The sequence below is a fragment of the Squalius cephalus genome, assembly GCF_949319135.1.
Source record: "Squalius cephalus genome assembly, chromosome: 10".
NCBI classification, from domain to species: Eukaryota; Metazoa; Chordata; class Actinopteri; order Cypriniformes; family Leuciscidae; genus Squalius; species Squalius cephalus.
This window is the reverse complement of record NC_137131.1, coordinates 14,035,039-14,052,119: the sequence shown is the minus strand read 5'-3', so window position 1 is coordinate 14,052,119 and position 17,081 is coordinate 14,035,039. Positions and strand designations below refer to the sequence as shown.

At 36.4% G+C, this 17,081-nt stretch overlaps 1 protein-coding gene across 3 annotated transcripts; it reads right to left on the bottom strand.

The window, feature by feature from the left end:
* Window positions 1-259: 259 nt before the first annotated feature.
* On the bottom strand, window positions 260-16,558 carry tie1 (tyrosine kinase with immunoglobulin-like and EGF-like domains 1). 3 transcript variants are annotated; one of them, XM_079883650.1, is made up of 24 exons: window positions 16,424-16,558; window positions 15,697-15,956; window positions 13,616-13,909; window positions 12,949-13,059; window positions 12,140-12,295; window positions 11,913-12,044; window positions 11,668-11,808; window positions 10,809-10,937; window positions 10,572-10,717; window positions 9,431-9,575; window positions 9,187-9,345; window positions 8,925-9,062; window positions 7,564-7,848; window positions 7,103-7,393; window positions 6,810-7,000; window positions 5,659-5,869; window positions 5,470-5,580; window positions 4,947-5,137; window positions 4,515-4,628; window positions 4,232-4,302; window positions 2,055-2,095; window positions 1,860-1,956; window positions 1,653-1,752; window positions 260-969 (listed from the first exon to the last, which is right to left on the bottom strand). In XM_079883650.1, the coding sequence occupies exons 2-24, from the start codon at window positions 15,737-15,739 to the stop codon at window positions 898-900; spliced, it is 3,369 nt and encodes a 1,122-aa protein (XP_079739776.1). In that variant the 5' UTR covers window positions 15,740-15,956; window positions 16,424-16,558; the 3' UTR covers window positions 260-897. The 3 variants fall into 3 exon arrangements, with proteins under 3 accessions (XP_079739776.1, XP_079739777.1, XP_079739778.1); XM_079883651.1 differs by lacking the exon at window positions 7,564-7,848 and having other exon boundaries at window positions 270-969; window positions 16,434-16,521; XM_079883652.1 differs by lacking the exon at window positions 7,564-7,848 and having other exon boundaries at window positions 270-969; window positions 16,424-16,477.
* Window positions 16,559-17,081: the final 523 nt, after the last annotated feature.

The following is a 17,081-nucleotide window of genomic DNA, read 5'->3' as shown; positions in this document are numbered from 1 at the left end:
AATTAAGTAGATAGATTACTATTAAATGCAATACTTGACTGTGAAGTTTAAGCTTAAGGAGGGATGTTTTTGTTTTTTTTTCTCATTTTGTGTGTGAGTTGAAGGAAACTGAGTTGCCATACCCTGACTGACAGATCTTGGGCCTGTGGCAGAATAGGAGGAAATACCCTTGACAGATCAGCAAGCTGCAGCAGGGAAAGGGGCCTGACCTCAACCCCACTACTTGAAGAGAGAAAAAGTAGTTTCTGTTCCTATCAGTGGAGTGTCTAGAGTTGTCTCAAAATGCCTCTGTGATGAGTTCTATCACCACAATGATGCTTTATTTATCAAAGTAAACATTCTCTAACATTCTTTAAATGGTTATAGGGTGGATATAGAATGTTATACATACGTCATACGTAAAAAACAATAAAAAGAGCTTAAAAATCTTTAGTGGCTTTCTACGGTCTGATAAACAACATAAACATTATGTACAGAACTCACTCAAGGTGAACAAATGAGTTACATTGACTTCTCAAGTGCTACACTGAATAATACTGGTGCTTTTGTCCATTTGATGTATGTCCATTCCAACAACCTCCCAATAAAATGATGGAAAAAGAGTTCAATGCATGGTCCAGATCCCCACAGACCCAGCGTGCTACATCCGTAGCTTATATTGTAGGTTCCACTTCCTCTTGAGTAATCCAAGGCCAACATGTCCTGAGATATGAATCCTAGAGTCACAGCTCCTAAGAGTGTCCTTTCACAGTCTGTTCTCTATAGCCATGTGGTCTTGGTGGAGTGTCTCTTTGACTGATGGAACCTGGCCACAGGGGAGTGACAGTAACGCAAAGCCCTACTGTGATGAGCCTCCCTTGGGCTGTGAACCCTTCTTGGGTCTGGGGGGGCTGGTAGTCAGGCCTCTTCGGCTGTAGCATCTATTCCAGCATAAGTGAAGTTCTCAAAGAGAGCCATGTTGACATAAGCCTGGATGAAAGACAAGAGTTAGAGGTTGGTTGATGGCTACATGCAGATACAACTGGACCTGAATTAGTGCTCATATTTGTGCTATTGACATGAAATATAAACCCCTGTTTAAAAGTTTGTGGTCAGAATTGTTTTGTTTTTTTTAATTGATCAATGGCGTTAGTATGCATTTATAATGTTACAACAGATTTGCTGTTATTTTGCACTTTCTATTCATCAAAATATCCTGAAAAAATTGTCACGGTTTCCACAAATAAATATCAAGCCATTTTCAACATTGATAATAATAAAGTGTTTCTTAAGGAAACCAAATCAGCATATTAGAATGATTTCTGAAGGTTCATGTGACACTAGCTATGCTTCCATCCACATATTATGCATTTTGGGATATCGTTTTTTTTTTTTTTTTTATCCCTCAATGTGCAACAAAAAACTCACATGACTTTGCCTCAACAGTGGATGTGATTGGATTAACCAGCGGATCATTTTCATTGCACAGTATCTCAAATGTTTTGATCATTCTGAAATGCCTGAGCCAAAATTTGTCATCAGAATGATTTGGCATAATGACCTCCCAGAAGTGTCTCATATGATTGTTTTCCCAGACACCGGGCATCCGAACGCAAGATAGCATGACAGTGTTTACAAATTACAAATGCAAGCATCAGCCCATTTTTCCTTACCTTCCTAGCCTCTTGCATCCGATTGAGCTGGACAGATATTTGTGAAAATGGTGGTCGCTCATGGGGTCTATCTCGCCAGCACTGCCTCATAAGTTCATACCTGTATGGATTATTATTATACAGGGGATTATAATTACAATTATTAATACAACTACAGTTGATCAATATGGAAAGTGGCTACTAGAATACATGAACGTCTGTGCTTACACTTCATCATCACAGTTCCTGGGCTGCTCCATTCTGTAGCCCTGAGGAAGCTTCTCATAGAGCTCAGCACAGGTCATCCCACAGTATGGAGTCCCACCTTGAGGAGAACAGATTCATAGCCTTCATCACGCTGAAACATCTTTACAATGCATTGAGGCAGTAGACAATTCATTAAAACTAAATGAGCGAACTTACCTAAACTTACAATTTCCCACAGAAGAACTCCAAAAGACCACCTGAAAGCCCAAGACAGATATTTAAATTAAAGGATAATAAAGATTAAAGAAGAAGCTACAATATTATTAAAATGATAGCTGGTGACATGACGTCTTAAAAGAAATTGTGCGCATGGTGAGAGACTCAATGCAATGGCTAACATCTATTTAGCACATTTACATACCAATGATTTAAAAATAGCTCGGAAAAACACAAGGACAAATTCTGAACCTGGTCTACACTACCGTTCAAAAGCTTGGCGGTTGTACGATTTTGAATGAATGTTTTTGAAAGATGTCTCTTATGCTCATCAAAGCTGCATTTATTTGATCAAATTGCATTAAAAACAATAATATTGTAAAATATTATTACAATTTAAAGTTTTCCATTTTAATATGTATTTTAAAACAATTTATTTAAATGTACATGTCAGTGTTATGTTTAGTTTTATTGTTTTTATTAATGTGATTTGGTTTCCTGTATATCCTTTCAGTGTTGCATTATCATCACCCTTGTTAGTTTACTTGGTTTCTCATTAGTTAATTATTACATTCACCTGTCGTCTAATTAGTTCCCTTGTTATCTCTGTGTATAAGTACCTCCTGTTTTGCTCTGTTCTTTGTCTGTGTTTTGTTAACATTACATGTGGCAAGTGTTTATGTTTCGCCTGAAATTCTTCTATGTATTTCTGTTGTTGGATTAAAAAGATGATTTAGAATGAATTATGGTATTCTTCGTGTTGGATTGCTACCACATGTGACAGTATATTTATAAAGATAATGACAAAGCTGAATTTTCAGTAGAGAAAAAAAGCCCATCCATTCCTCTACTGTCAATTACAGTATGTTAAAGCTAAAGCTTGGTTCCCAAACTTTTTTACAGTGAGTCATCCTTCTGATTACCTCCTCTCTTCCACTTAGACTTAAGTCACACCTTTTCCATTTAGGGACAATATTTACCTGGCATGAATGCAATTACAATGGCATAAATAGTGTTATGAGATAATGTTTTAAATGAAAAAGTTCAGCAGAGAAATTTGAAATAATGGTGAAAACTAAGTGATACTTTTAAATATCAAACTAAAACCGCCAGTAGGTGGAGGTGAGCCACAGTATTAATCAGTGAGCCATTGAGTCATTCATTCATTCAGTATCGAAGCAAGTGGCTGTATTTATGGCTGTGTCCGAAAACGTATTCAGCTGACTTGTGCCTTATCATGAAATGACTTTGTAGGCAGCGTTAGCGGGCGAATATACCTCACAAAACTGATTTCGGACAGACTTCTGAGGTAGCGCAACGGTTTAATGATCTACAGCAAAATAGAGCGAGCTTCGATGATAACTAAACAAATATTTATTTACTCCAATAGTAATTTCTCGCTAGAAATGACATGAGAAGTGAAAATCGGTGAAAAACATACATTTACACACAAAGTGACAAAGTGATCAACTGCAACTTTCAGACGCAATCTTTATTTTTTTTTAGCTAAACTGTCTCAGAATGGAAAGTATAGGATTGTGGGATATCAAATGCATGGCAAGCCATACATCTATGCTGCCTTCAAAAATCCATCAGATGAAGGTATCTCAGGAGACAGGAAGTGAAGCTACCATTGGATTCAGACATGCCTTGATGCCTTTCTACCTTGGAATGGAATTTTAAGGTGGGGTAGAATTAAGTGAACAGAAAAACTCAGTTTTGCATAACCGAGTGTGGGAACCACTGGTCTATGCAATCAAACTCCAGGCTTTGTGGGAAATCAATAACAAACCGATCTACTGGAGAAAACTATGTTTGCAAGTCATGTTGGTCAAGTTGTTTTCGAAATGTTCAGTGGGCAATGTTCTCAAGTGGGTAAAAATAGGCCGTTTTGATAGAGGCACTGTGGTCTTGTGGAGCATGCTAAATTTGAGCTTCCTGGTTTGTTATCAGTTCCTTCCTGCTTATTTATCAGTTGCCCATTACAAATTGAGAAGGATGAAGGCATGTTCATTTGGATTGAAATATTAGCATATCACTTGGTGTTTTAAATATTTCATTTTCTTTAAGTAGAAATTAAAGGGTCAGACACTGAAATTTAAAAAATAATAAGGCATGAGATGTTCATAACGATGTTTATCTCGGCAAAAACCACACAAATTATTCATTGCACTTACACATCACTCTTTGTAGTGTAGACACTGTAGTTTAGTGACTCGATGGCCATCCATCGCACAGGCAGTCTTCCCTGAGACAAAGAAGGAGCAAATTTTAACCAGTTTCATGAGTAATTTTTGAATTTCAGTCAAATTATTTTATATGTAAGTCCACCAGAACACTATTTAAGCGTGAACCTGACTGATAACATAAAGGGTGGATAAACAATGCACTCAAAAGGCTGAGTAAGGAAGGACCATTGAGTTTTATCATCTAATATCATCTCATGGATATAGTCCTCACCATGGTCTTTTTGACATACACCTCCTCACCACGTGAGAGGCCAAAATCTGCAATTTTTGCAACTAGGCTTTCTCCCACAAGTACATTTCTGGCAGCCAAATCTCTGTGGATGAACTGTTTACACACAAACAAGATAACCAGACACAGAATTAGGACATACTGTATAAAAAAAGAGAAGAAAAGAAAAAGGCATAAAATCGATATTAGCCGCATTAAATTGAAAGATACATTTTAATATAATATATTTTTTAATTCAATTAAAAAAAAAAACGAATTACTATTAATAAAAATGATTAATTTACAAAATTATTTAAATAAAAAATTGAAAAATAAACAAACTGCAACATTGCGGGCAATAAATATGACACTTGGCCAGTGTGTCAATTAATTTTGCCCATCCACATGTTCTTAAATATACACCTCTTTTTATACCTGTTTGTCACTAAGGTAGTGCATGCCAGTTGCTACATCAGCAGCAAACTGCAAGAGCTGCTGGGAGGTGAGTGTGGAGGCAGTTCCGTGCTCCTTGGCAAAGGCAGGATCGGTCTCTAGGACACGACTCTTCCTTAGGAAGTCCAAAAGATTCCCATAAGCTGCATATTCAATGGCAATGTAAAGGTAACCTGTGGATAATAGAAGCTGTCACATGTCTGCACTAGAGGAAAATATATACATATGGGCATCTGAGCCCAATAATTTGTTGGTTGGTTTGTTGGTAAATATTGTTGGTTCTTTGTGTGTACGCATGTTGAAACACAGGCAACAAAAATTTCCCCATGGGGATAATAAAGTAATCAAATCAAATCATGCACTTCGACAAAAGTGATATGAAGTCTTATTAACATTACTGTGTCAAACTCTCCTTAGAATTTCTAAATTCAACTCTGTGAGGCACATTTTTATTATATGACCATTGACCATAATTCTATGTAATACCAGTAGGTGGCGTACTCACCTCTGTTCTCACAGGCACCAATGAGATTGATTATGTTTTGATGCTGTCCCAATTTACACAGCACTTCTAGTTCACCGGCAAAGTCTCGATGGTCATTCTCTGAGGCGAACTCTGCAGGTGCACAAAACGGATCACAGTCATGTAAAAACAGACCTTGGCTAACAATGCTGTGTCGGCTTGTTGTCTTACCCTTGAGCATTTTAATCGCAGCACTCATTTTTACGCCGTCTTTTTTGACCATGGCCTTGATGACCTGACCAAAGTTCCCTTCTCCAATGACATCCTCAAACTTAATGTCCTCCCACTCCAATATGGGATAGGTGAGGGGCTCTGGGGAAGGCTTTGGTCGTCGGGTCAGTGTGAGAGTCCCTGAGTTGAACTGTAGGATAGTCTCTTCTCCCTGAAATTGCATGTGTTTTTCACTTTTGTGCTTATTATTGTTATAGTACTTATAGTCAAATCCACTTAAAGTCAGTAAATATAACTGTCATGCTCACCAGCTGGAGTGCCCTTGAGAGCCATCAGGGGGCACTCCATCACATACTCATTCCCTTACAAACTCACTGCCCGGACTCATCATGTGTAATTGCATTCAGCTGTGTCTCATTAGCTCATTACCTCTGCCTATAGAAGCCTGGTCTACACAGTCATTCATTGCGAAGTCTTGTATGTGTCAACACTGCAATTCTGCACGCTCTATCTGGTTTTCTGTTTCCGTGGTTTTGATCCTCTCCCTTTTTTTCTTTTTTTTTGATTATCCTGTTTGCCGTGCCTTCTACCCTGTTGTGTGTTTTGGATTGTCTACCTGTGTTTATGACCTTTGCCTGTTTTTGGACTTTGATTCAATAAATACTGCATTTGGATCCTCAACCTTCAAGCAGTACAAGACAATAACTATTTTACAAGAAATTTATGAATATATACATTACTGTTTAAAATATGTTTTGAATATATCAGTGGCCAATTGAAATCACGTTTCTCTCTGTCCGTTCGTGATTGCTTTCTGAGAGGTGCTTTCTTACTGCTTAATTTTTTTATGGAAACCATGATACATTTTTCTTTTTTTGTGGAAACTGTGATGCATTAAATAGAAAGTTCAAAAGAACAGCATTTTTTTTAAATAGTTTTTTTTAACAATGTAAAAGTCTTAACTGTCTCTTTTGATCAATTTAATGCATCCTTGCTAAATAAACGTACTATTTAAAAAATAATTCATGTCATGTCTATCCCACTGTGATGAAGCATTAAGTTTATGTCAACACAGATTTCAACATCTATAGGTTGTTAAAAATATTTTGCTGCCCTTGTACATACACAATACAAATAAAGTGTCCACTCACCGATCCAGACTGATAGGTGAATGTCCGTCTTCGTTTAAGGACAGATTTCCGAATGCAGAAGAGAGCCAGGAGGGCCAGAAGAATGGTCACACAGGTTACACCCACTGACCCAACCACAGCCCAAAGAAGCTGATGATCCTCAGCCATTGGCCGCCCAACATGTTGAGTGGTGGGAATAAAGCTGGAGAATCCTGAATGATATGAAATAAGGTAGGTGCCTTTTTATGAGAGAGAACATTTTAGGAGAGGATTTACAGTAGGCTTTCTACCATTAATTCTTTCTGGTCTCTTACCGTCTTCACGCGTCCTGGCTTGTACGAACTTGCTCCACTCCCCTGGCGCCTTGGAGAAAGCCCTCACCCTAAACTGGTACAACGTGCTCCCATTGAGGGAGGTCACATCCTTCGTGGTTTTGTTGCCATCGTCTGTGTCCACCCAAGGGTGCAAGCTGCCCTGGCCCACTGGCTGGTACTCAATGCTGTATTTCACAATGCCTCCATTGGGGTCCTCGGGGGGCTGCCAGCGAAGCCTAACTGCATTGATGGACAGGGCATCTGCATGAACGTTCCGTGGGGAAGAAGGGCCTGGAGAGAGACCATACACAATTTTGCCTTTTCAATTTAATTTCACACTATGACACACTTATGAGTTTGTTGCCTTCTACCACACCCTGTCTAGTGTCTAACATTAATGTCCTATTCTATAGTCAGTCATCTACTTGCGCCTACTTGGGGTCATGCAAGATTTCTGTTACCCTGCTTATAGATGTGAATATGGTGTGGCTTTGATGGGGGCCCAAGGCTGCCGCAGTTTACCAGCCGGACGACCACTTGGTAGTCCCTGTGGTACTCCAGATTGTAGAGCTTGATGGAAAGCACATTAAGCAAGGTGGTTTCCTCCCACAGCTTCTCTCCGTGTGGTCCGTAGAGCTGCACTAAAAAGCCAGTGGCCTTGTGGTACCTGCCAATCAGGGACCACCTGATGGTGGCATTACGGCCCTCCAATGAGTTGGAATCAATCTCCGGCCTGGCCGTGGGCTCTAGCGACACAGAATACGCAATCAGAAGCTGTGTGCCGCAGCTGAGCTATGTAAAAACTATACTGCTCTCAAAGACTGATAATCAACAGTCAATATATTGTTTATCTAAAGACCTGTTTCCAGTCCGTTTCTCCAGATTTTGAGACATCCATGTCAACATCATCCAAAACTCCATCTTCTCCCCAAAGAATCCCACTGTTCTTCTCATTATAGGGTAAGACGGGGGAAGATGCTCCTACCTTTATTTATTCTCTTGACCATAGATGTCATTTAATCTCATCTGAACACATTTATTTAATGTTTAGACAAAATAATAGCGATCAGGGACTTTATTTTATGTTAGATATTAGATGGCCGTTTGTTAACGGGGGACTTGTGGACGCAGAAATTGATTTGATGAATTTGTACAATAACTTTTCGTTTAAAAAAATAAGCCCAATATTTGTTAAAATTAGACTCGGCATTGTTATCGTTAACTAAAGCCACTGAAAATTGTTTTTGGAAATTAAAATAAATGCTGAATAGAATAAAATAAATTATAAATATTGCCTTGGCATCTAATAACTACAGTACAAAAACTACAGTAAAACTGAAATAAAAATGAATTAAAGCTATATAGAAATATAAAAAAAAACTAATAAAAATGACAAAGCACATAAAATTACTAAAATTTTAACAAAAAAATAAAAGCTGATTCAAAATATTAATAAATACTATGATAGTTTTTAAATATGATTACATGAGACCATTACCTCTGGGGTAAGATGTCCCCCTAAGAAGTGGCATTTTGTTGCTGATGTTTTTATTATTTTATTTGATAATTATTATTCCATTCATTACATTTATATTTATCATGTTTTGATATATATCAGATGTTTTTTACATGTATAGTTGGGACAGGTTTACTGGAGGTTTTTATTGTGTGCCACAGGTAGGGGGCCATCTTACTCTAATAGTAAGTACATCCTTTACATGTTAAACTGAAACTCATCTGTACATATGTTATTAAGGGGGGCATTTCCCCCATATTTCTCTACAATCAAGTCATTTTCAGTTCTAGTTTGATTCATTCTCACCTGGACAGTCAGTCTCCATGATTGCCGCTGGACCCAAAGGACCCTCTCCTCCGTTTCCTGGACGAGTGAGTTGTACACGGACATGGTATCTGGTTGAGGGCTTCAGGTTCGGTAATGTGATTTGATCGTTGCCATACACTAAGTTAAAAAAAAAAAAAATTGATTATACTGTATATCTATGACTTGTATATTGATGATTCTACATGAGAATGAACCTAATGTAGGAATTCCTAAAAAACAGAAGCAATTTACAATTCCTCACCTATGATGGAGGACCAGGAGTCTTCTGTATCCACTGGTTTGTAAAGCAGTTTAGTGGAAATAATGGGACCGTCACCCATGTAAATGTCCACTGGCTTTACAACCAGTTGTTTGCTACTTCTCGACAGCAGTTTAGGAGCTGTGGTTGGGTAGGGTGGCTCTAGTTCACAACAAAGTGCAAATTTAAGGGTCTTCAGCTAGAGAGAACATCACTAGAACAAACCGATTTCTAAAATTAATCTCACCTTTCACAGTTAAGGTAAACTTGAAAGAATCCTGCCCACCATTGGTGGAGACTCGACATTCCCACAAACCACTATGCTCTACAGACAGCCGTGGGATCTCAAAGTGAGCTGTGCTTTTTATGGAGTCCATGTTAGTGTGGGACGCCTGAGGAATTAGTAAAAACAGTAGACAATCAAAAAGATTAGAAAGATAGACCCGACAATACTTTCAAATTTTTCACTTTACAATCATTCTTTCTTTAAACATCATATGCAACTTTTTGTTACCCATCAGGCAAAACTTTACTTAAAGCCTGTATAATATATTATAAAAGTACTGTAATGAATTAGTTATGCCTTTTGATATTATAATACACCTTTAGAACATCTAGTGCATTAAAACACATGACAAACAACCAATTTCAGATGTAACAAGGAATCTACAAATATTATTTGTATTATTATTATATGTATATATATATATGTATATAATATTATTATTTTTGACTTTGGTTGCAATTATTTATTAAAAATATATAATGCATTATAATGCACATTATGAATTCCTCTTAATGCATTAAACATAAAGGGTTTAAAGTAATAGTTCACCCAAAAATGAAAATTTTACTCACCCTCATGTTGTTCCAAACCTGTATGAGTTTCTTTCTTCAGTTGAACACAAAAGAAGATATGTTAAAGAATATTGGTAACCAGACAGTTGATGGACCCATTGACATCCATAGTATTTTTTTTCCTACTATGTAAGTCAGGGTTCACCAATCTCGGTCCTGGAGGGCCGCTGTCCTGCAGAGTTTTGCTCCAACCCCAATTAAACACACCTGAACCAGCTAATCAAGGTCTCACTAGGCATACTAGAAACTTTCAAACAGGTGTGTTGGAGCTGGTTGGAGCTAAACTCTGCAGGACAGTGGCCCTCCAGGACCGAGATTGGTGAACCCTGATGTAAGTCAATGTCGGCCGTCAACTGTCTGGTTACCAATATTCTTTAACATATCTTCTTTTGTGTTCAACTGAAGAAAGAAACTCATACAGGTTTGTAGCAGCTTGAGGGTGAGTAAGTAATGACAAGATGTTCATTTTTGGGTGAACTATCCCTTTAAGTAAAGAGTTACCAAACTTCCAATACTTATGACTCTTTCACCTTAAGAACGGTGCTTTCCAGCTTGCGTAGCTCGATACTCATATGGCTAGGCAGCGGATGGCCTGTTGCAGAGCATGTGATCTTGTGGCTGGAGTTCAAGTTTCCCTCCAGGTAACTGGCCATATCCAAAATCTCTGGAACACTATCTGAAAGAGGGATAAGGTTGGATAAACGGCGCCAAGAGGAACAAACTCTATAGATTTTGGAGCAGATGGAAAAGTAGTCTTGAAGACTTACCTGATTTCTCACAGTATTGCCCTCTCCAGCCTATGGGACATTGGCAGCCACTGAATCGATTGCATTTGCCTTTGTTCTCGCAGTTGCAAATTAAAAGACAGTCAGCGCCATACGTTCCTTCAAGACAGGCTATGAAAATAAGAGCATTTACAAGTTTGTAAAGTAAAGTATTGTTTACATCAATTAAACATGCATTTTATAAGAATTCAATAAGACATGTTTTAATACCTGAGCTCTGACCTCAAGAAGTTTAAGTGTAAGCGTTTGGAAATGTTTTGTGTAACTAACAGTATGGAAGCCTGTTTTTTCTGCAATTGAGACTCACAACTGAAACATTTTTTGTCATAATTGTGACTTTATATCTCACTTTATATTTCGTTATTGTAACTTTTCTTAATTGCACCTTTATTTTCACAGTTGCGGATTTATTTATCTTAATTGCGAATTTACTTCCACAATTGCAACTTTCTTTTCTTACATTATATATCACACAATCTGGTTTTATATCAGATTAAATCTGATATAATGCTCTATTGTGACTTTATTTCCTGTGATTGCTATTTTATATTTTACAGTGTGACTTCATATCTTACAGTGTGACTTTATTTGTTATTTTAAACTTTATCTCACTCACTTTTTTACTCTGAGGTGGAAACTACACCACAAAGACTAGAAGAAATGCACAGACCAGTAAGAACTATTTATCTTGGTCAGTTTGATGGAAACTGAATTTTTACTGGCAGACTCCAACAGCACCTGTTTCAACTTTAATGCACAACTGAATCCTTTCTGCAAAGCATAATATGATGATACATGGAGGGAACAGTTATTATATAAAGGGATCTCATGTTAAACTCACGTTTACGACAGCGGTCTCCATGCCAGCCGCTGGCACAAGAACAGCCGTAAGGATCAGTGAGACAGAAACTCAAGCCCTGGCATCCATTCACTGTCGTACAGGATTCCTGGCAGTTCCGACCAAACATTCCTTCACGACAGGCTGCAAGCCCAAAATCACAAAAAAGGATTTGCATGTTTAAGTTCTTAAATAGACAGTCTCTGCAGACATGAATGATCAGTTTCATAGAGATGGTTTTCATTTACCTGTCTCACAGCGCATTCCCATAAACCCTGGAGGGCAAACACAATCTCCATCTTTGTCATGGCACACGCCTCCATTCAAGCATTCCGGACAGTCCTTGTCACAGTCGGAGCCCCATTTGTTCTTTGGGCATTCTGAAAAATACATAGGTAAGAAAATCAAGCAATAAGATATAAAATCCAAAGTCTTGAACACATCTAAATCGGTAATATGATACTGATTAGGATACCTCGAACGATGAGGCGCATCCAGGCACTAAAAAGAGCACTGTTGCCAACATATCTGGCACTGTAAATCCCTGCCCTGCTTTCATCAACTTTCTCCAGATCCAGAACTGCTGTGCGGTTCTGAACATCAGCAACAGGAGTCATGGAATAGTAGTTACCTAAAATAAATCAGAATATACTTGCATGTAAATTGCTCATCCATTTCTGATATGCAATAGTGACTTTATATAACAAATATATGTGAGTGATAAATATATACATATATATATTATATATAAATATATACATATATATATATATATATATATATATTAGGGCTGTCAAAAGATTAATCGCGATTAATCGCATCCAAAATAAAAGTTTGTGTTTACATAATATATGTGTGTGTACTGTGTATAATTATTTTGTATATATAAATACACACAAATGCATGTATATATTTAATAAATATTTGCATACATATACTGTATATATTTATATATAATTTATATTATATATAAATATAATTTTTTTTAATATATAAATTACACATTTTTCTTAAATATATACAAGCATGTGTGTGTATTTATATATACAAATTTAATTATACACGGTGCACACATATATATTATTTAAACACAAACTTTTATTTTGGATGCGATTAATCGCGATTAACCTGTTTGACAGCCCTAATATATATATATTTAGTGTGTGTGTGTGTGTTTGTATAACATTTAAAACATATTCTTATCAATTGCTGTACCAATATGCATAACATTTTTGGAAATGTGTCTTGTGAAATCGCAAAGAATAAGATAAAAGCTATACTGACCATTGAAACTCCAAACAATATCTCGTCTTTCTGTGTGAATGACATTCATGATTAGAAGCACTGTGTCTCCTTTATTGGCCGTCAGAGTGACACTTGCAGGTCTAAAGTGACCTAATAAGACATAATAATAATAATAATAGTAATCATATTTTTAAAATCTTTTTTTGCCAAACTGTTTAGGTTTTAAAGGGATAGTTCATTCAAAAATGTCATTAACCCACATTATGATGTTTTATTAACAAAGTTCTGGAGGAGCACGTTCAGATAATCAACCAACTCTAAAAATTCCGAGCTCAGAGCCCTCCCCTCGGACAGCACGCCAAATACACATAACCTTTACTCAGATAATCTTATTATATGAATGTGTGAACTCCTGAGAAACATTTACTTTACCTTTATTTACATTACAACATTACATTTACTCACCATTGTGTAGTTCCAAACCTGTATGACTTACTATCTTCTGCAGAACACAAACAAGTATTTAAAAAAAATGTCATACAGTCAGTCAGTGGGGTCCAGTGTTGTTTTGGACCCCATTGACTCTCATTGTAAATAAATAAAAACAGCTGAAACATTCTTTAATATATATTCTTTTGAAGATAATGTTTCATTTTTGGGTGAACTATCCCTTTAAGTTAAATATGTTTTACTCTGGTCACCATACCTTTGCTGTAGTTGTTGATAAGTGTAACATTGGCAGGTTGGTCAGAGCCCCTTTTTGATTGACAGTTAAAAATCCCACTATGGTCAAAGCCTGTAAATCCAGTAGCCACCACTTCTTTAGTCTGTGGCCTCTCCACAGTAAATTTAGGAGTATCTGCACGTAGGACAATGCTGTTGTCTTTTTTGATGCTCAGTTGAATGCCGTCGGTGTCACGCTCTCCAGAGATGCAGGAGAGGCGGAAATGATGAGCAGATGTGGATCCGTTAGAGGTCATGATGAGATCCATAACTGCATCTGGTAGAGGACACATTTCATACAGATTAATAAAATTAGAAAACAATGGCTGATGAGATAAAATGAACATCATTAGAAAGTTAATATTCTCATCACTTAAGTATGAAAATTATACTTATTCAGTACAGTTTCTTTCCATTAGGATCACAAAATATCAGCAACAATGGAGCCACTATATAGTGCATCCACATTCCTGCATTTCCCCCTGGCTTTCTGCCACTCTGTGCCCTTCTCAACACAAGAACAATATCAGGAAACAAAGAAGATCCGAAGCAACCATTCCACCACGAATAGACGAAGTAAAGAAAACATGTACAGAAGCCCGGGGCTAGTTATCACACTATTTACACAGTGAATATTTCTCAGGGCAGGTTTATTTTTGAAAGGCAATTTCTATATCAGCACATGCCTAAAATTCTAGGCAACAATAATATATGTATATATATATATATATATATATATATATATATATATATATATATATATATATATATACATTTCCACTGTTATTGGCCTGATATTTAGGCTGTTTCTACAATGTCTACATCTTAACATTGAACAACCTATTATATGCTTTTTATGTAATTAAAACAGTAAACCAAATATGAACCGCAAAATTAAGCATACACAGGTACAATACAAAAATATAAATAATAATTATATTATCATATATACATTTATTACATTTAAAATGTGACAACAATAAAAAAGTGACAACTTTCCCTGACATTTCTAAATAAATTAAAATACCTTCTTCTTAATAGCTACATTGCAAAAATAGTTAAAACTTTCAGTTAAATCTAATTTTTAATTAGATAATTAATAATTAATACTAGTTGAACCGTCCCATATGTCAGTGTAGTTTTATTGTGTGTGTGTGTGTGTGTGTGTGTGTGTGTGTGTTGTATTGTGAGCTTAGAATTGGCCAACATATTTTTGTTTTATAGTATGTTACGGAGCCCCTATAAAGGGACCTTTGCAAAAATAAAAATATACAGACTTTCGCCTGATAAACTTATTTCGTGTGCACGAGAAACTTATTTTTGGCAAAGGTCCCTTTAGGGGCTCCATAGTATTGTCAGAGTAGAATTGAAAAAAACAAAAAAAAAATTCTAATATAGGCCATAAAGGTTTTTTGATCTGGATATTTGAAACCATAATTGAATTTATAACTGAACTCAAAACCTTACAGCTAGACAGCTTCTGTGAGATTGCATTTATGACAAGGAGCCATCTCATACCAATCAATTAATCAATCAATCAATCAATCAATCAATCAATCAATCAATAATTATTTTGAAATCAGCAAGTCACATGAACAGATTTTTTAGAAATAACTATTCTGTTAACGCTTATATTCATTCAGCTAGATAAAGTATGCAAAACAGGACTAGCCTATACCAAGGAACTTTAATAAATATAATGTAATGTTGTATGACCATTTTCCACCATTTTATTATTGTCATTTTTTTTTTTTTTTTTTAATCAAACTAATCGCCAAATTACTAAAGATACAAGTATTAGGCCTATCTGGTAACTTGGATTTAGTGACCATTTCGTCATCATATCGTTAAATTTATAAGAAAAAGATCTGATATTAAATATGGTTTTACAAAAGTGATCTACAGTAGGCCTATATGATATTTTAAAGGGAAACTATTTTATTATAGTCATTTGTGGTAATGATTAGGATAACTTTGTAACTATTTAATTTTAAGTGAACGCAAAATAAGAAACAGGGCTTTTTGTTGCAGAGAGGAAACTTGCAGCTACAGTAGGCTACTCACCAGAGATGTCGACGAGGCACAAGAGGCAGATTAAATGCAGCATGACTGGTGTATTGTGTTCTCTCAGATAATCCGTTAAAAATTATCCAAATACAGGATCTGTCATTTCAATGGAATCTTCCAGCTCGACAGGGGTATCCACGAGTTATGGCGCATTTCTACGATCACTGTGAAGTACGTGCACTGATTTACTCTACGCGTGGAAATCTGTGCTGTTCACATGCTGAAAACTTCACTCTTCTGGCTACTCCACAGTCATACTTTGGGTGGGAAAGGAAGGAAGAGGCGTTGAGGATGAGAGAGAGAGAGAGAGAGAGAGAGAGAGAGAGAGAGAGAGAGAGAGAGAGAGAGAGAGAGATTGTCAAGGTATTTTCAAAGGATTGTCAAAGTATTTTCACAGAATTTCACTTTCACAATATTCGATGTGTATAGTCAGTGCATCATGACCAGGGTTATTCTTCAATTATATCCCTGCAAAACATTTACATTGGTCCTAAATTATGTTATTAAGCATAACAATGCCATCCAAAGACCCATTCAACTGAAAAGTAAAATGACAGAAAAAGTAAACAAAAATGTCCTGTAAAAAATGAATAACACAATGCAAAATTGTTAAGACAACATATAGGCCAAATAGGAAAATTGAAAATGCATATGAAACAGAAGCACCATTGTTTTATTTTATTTTATAGCATTGTATCAATTTTTATATTTTTCTATCTATTACTTGTTGTTACCAGACGCAGCGTCAGTCGATTTTTAAGCCCCGAATGTTTTGAGTGTGGCCCCAAATGTATTTTGAAAAGTTGACTGACAAATATGACTGACAGTCCTCTGTCAGAGATGTTTTCAGGCTATATGCAGGGGCGTTTCTAGGTTTTAAAAACATCAGGGGCTGAGGCCGAAACGTAAGGGACTGGGGTTATAAGATAACATGATCAATTCAGCCCTGGCACTGTAGCCACACCAGCCCATAAAGTTGGTTTCAGCAACTTTTTTCTTTCTTAATCAATGTTTTTGGCACTAATCAAAGAAGAAAACCAGCTTTTTCTAACTTCTAACTTTTAAAAAGAAAAAAGTTGCTGAAACTAATCTTTAATGCTATATATAAATTGCTCATTTGCCTCTGGACACAAAAAGATTGCACTGGTGTTTGATTGAAATGTAACATCTATGCAAAATAATCCTTGAAAGATTTCTCATTTAAGGCCATTCCTGTTTGGAATATGTGATTGTGTATTGTCAACAATAAGCAGAAAAATTCTGCATTTCCATTTTGTACTGTGAATCATTCATTACAACATTTATCCTCGTTCTCATGGTTACGAATCTGTTATCTGCTTGACAAATAATTTATGCTACTGCCCACTGACATGCTTTTAAAG

Coding starts and splice junctions, on each gene's coding strand:
- tie1 (XM_079883650.1), bottom strand. CDS start 15,739: ATGCTGCATTTAATCTGCCTCTTGTGCCTCGTCGACATCTCTG. Junction 7,849..8,924: donor CATGGAGACTGACTGTCCAG/GTGAGAATGAAT, acceptor CTGTGTCGCTAG/AGCCCACGGCCAGGCCGGAG. Junction 1,753..1,859: donor AGGAACTGTGATGATGAAGT/GTAAGCACAGAC, acceptor TAATCCATACAG/GTATGAACTTATGAGGCAGT.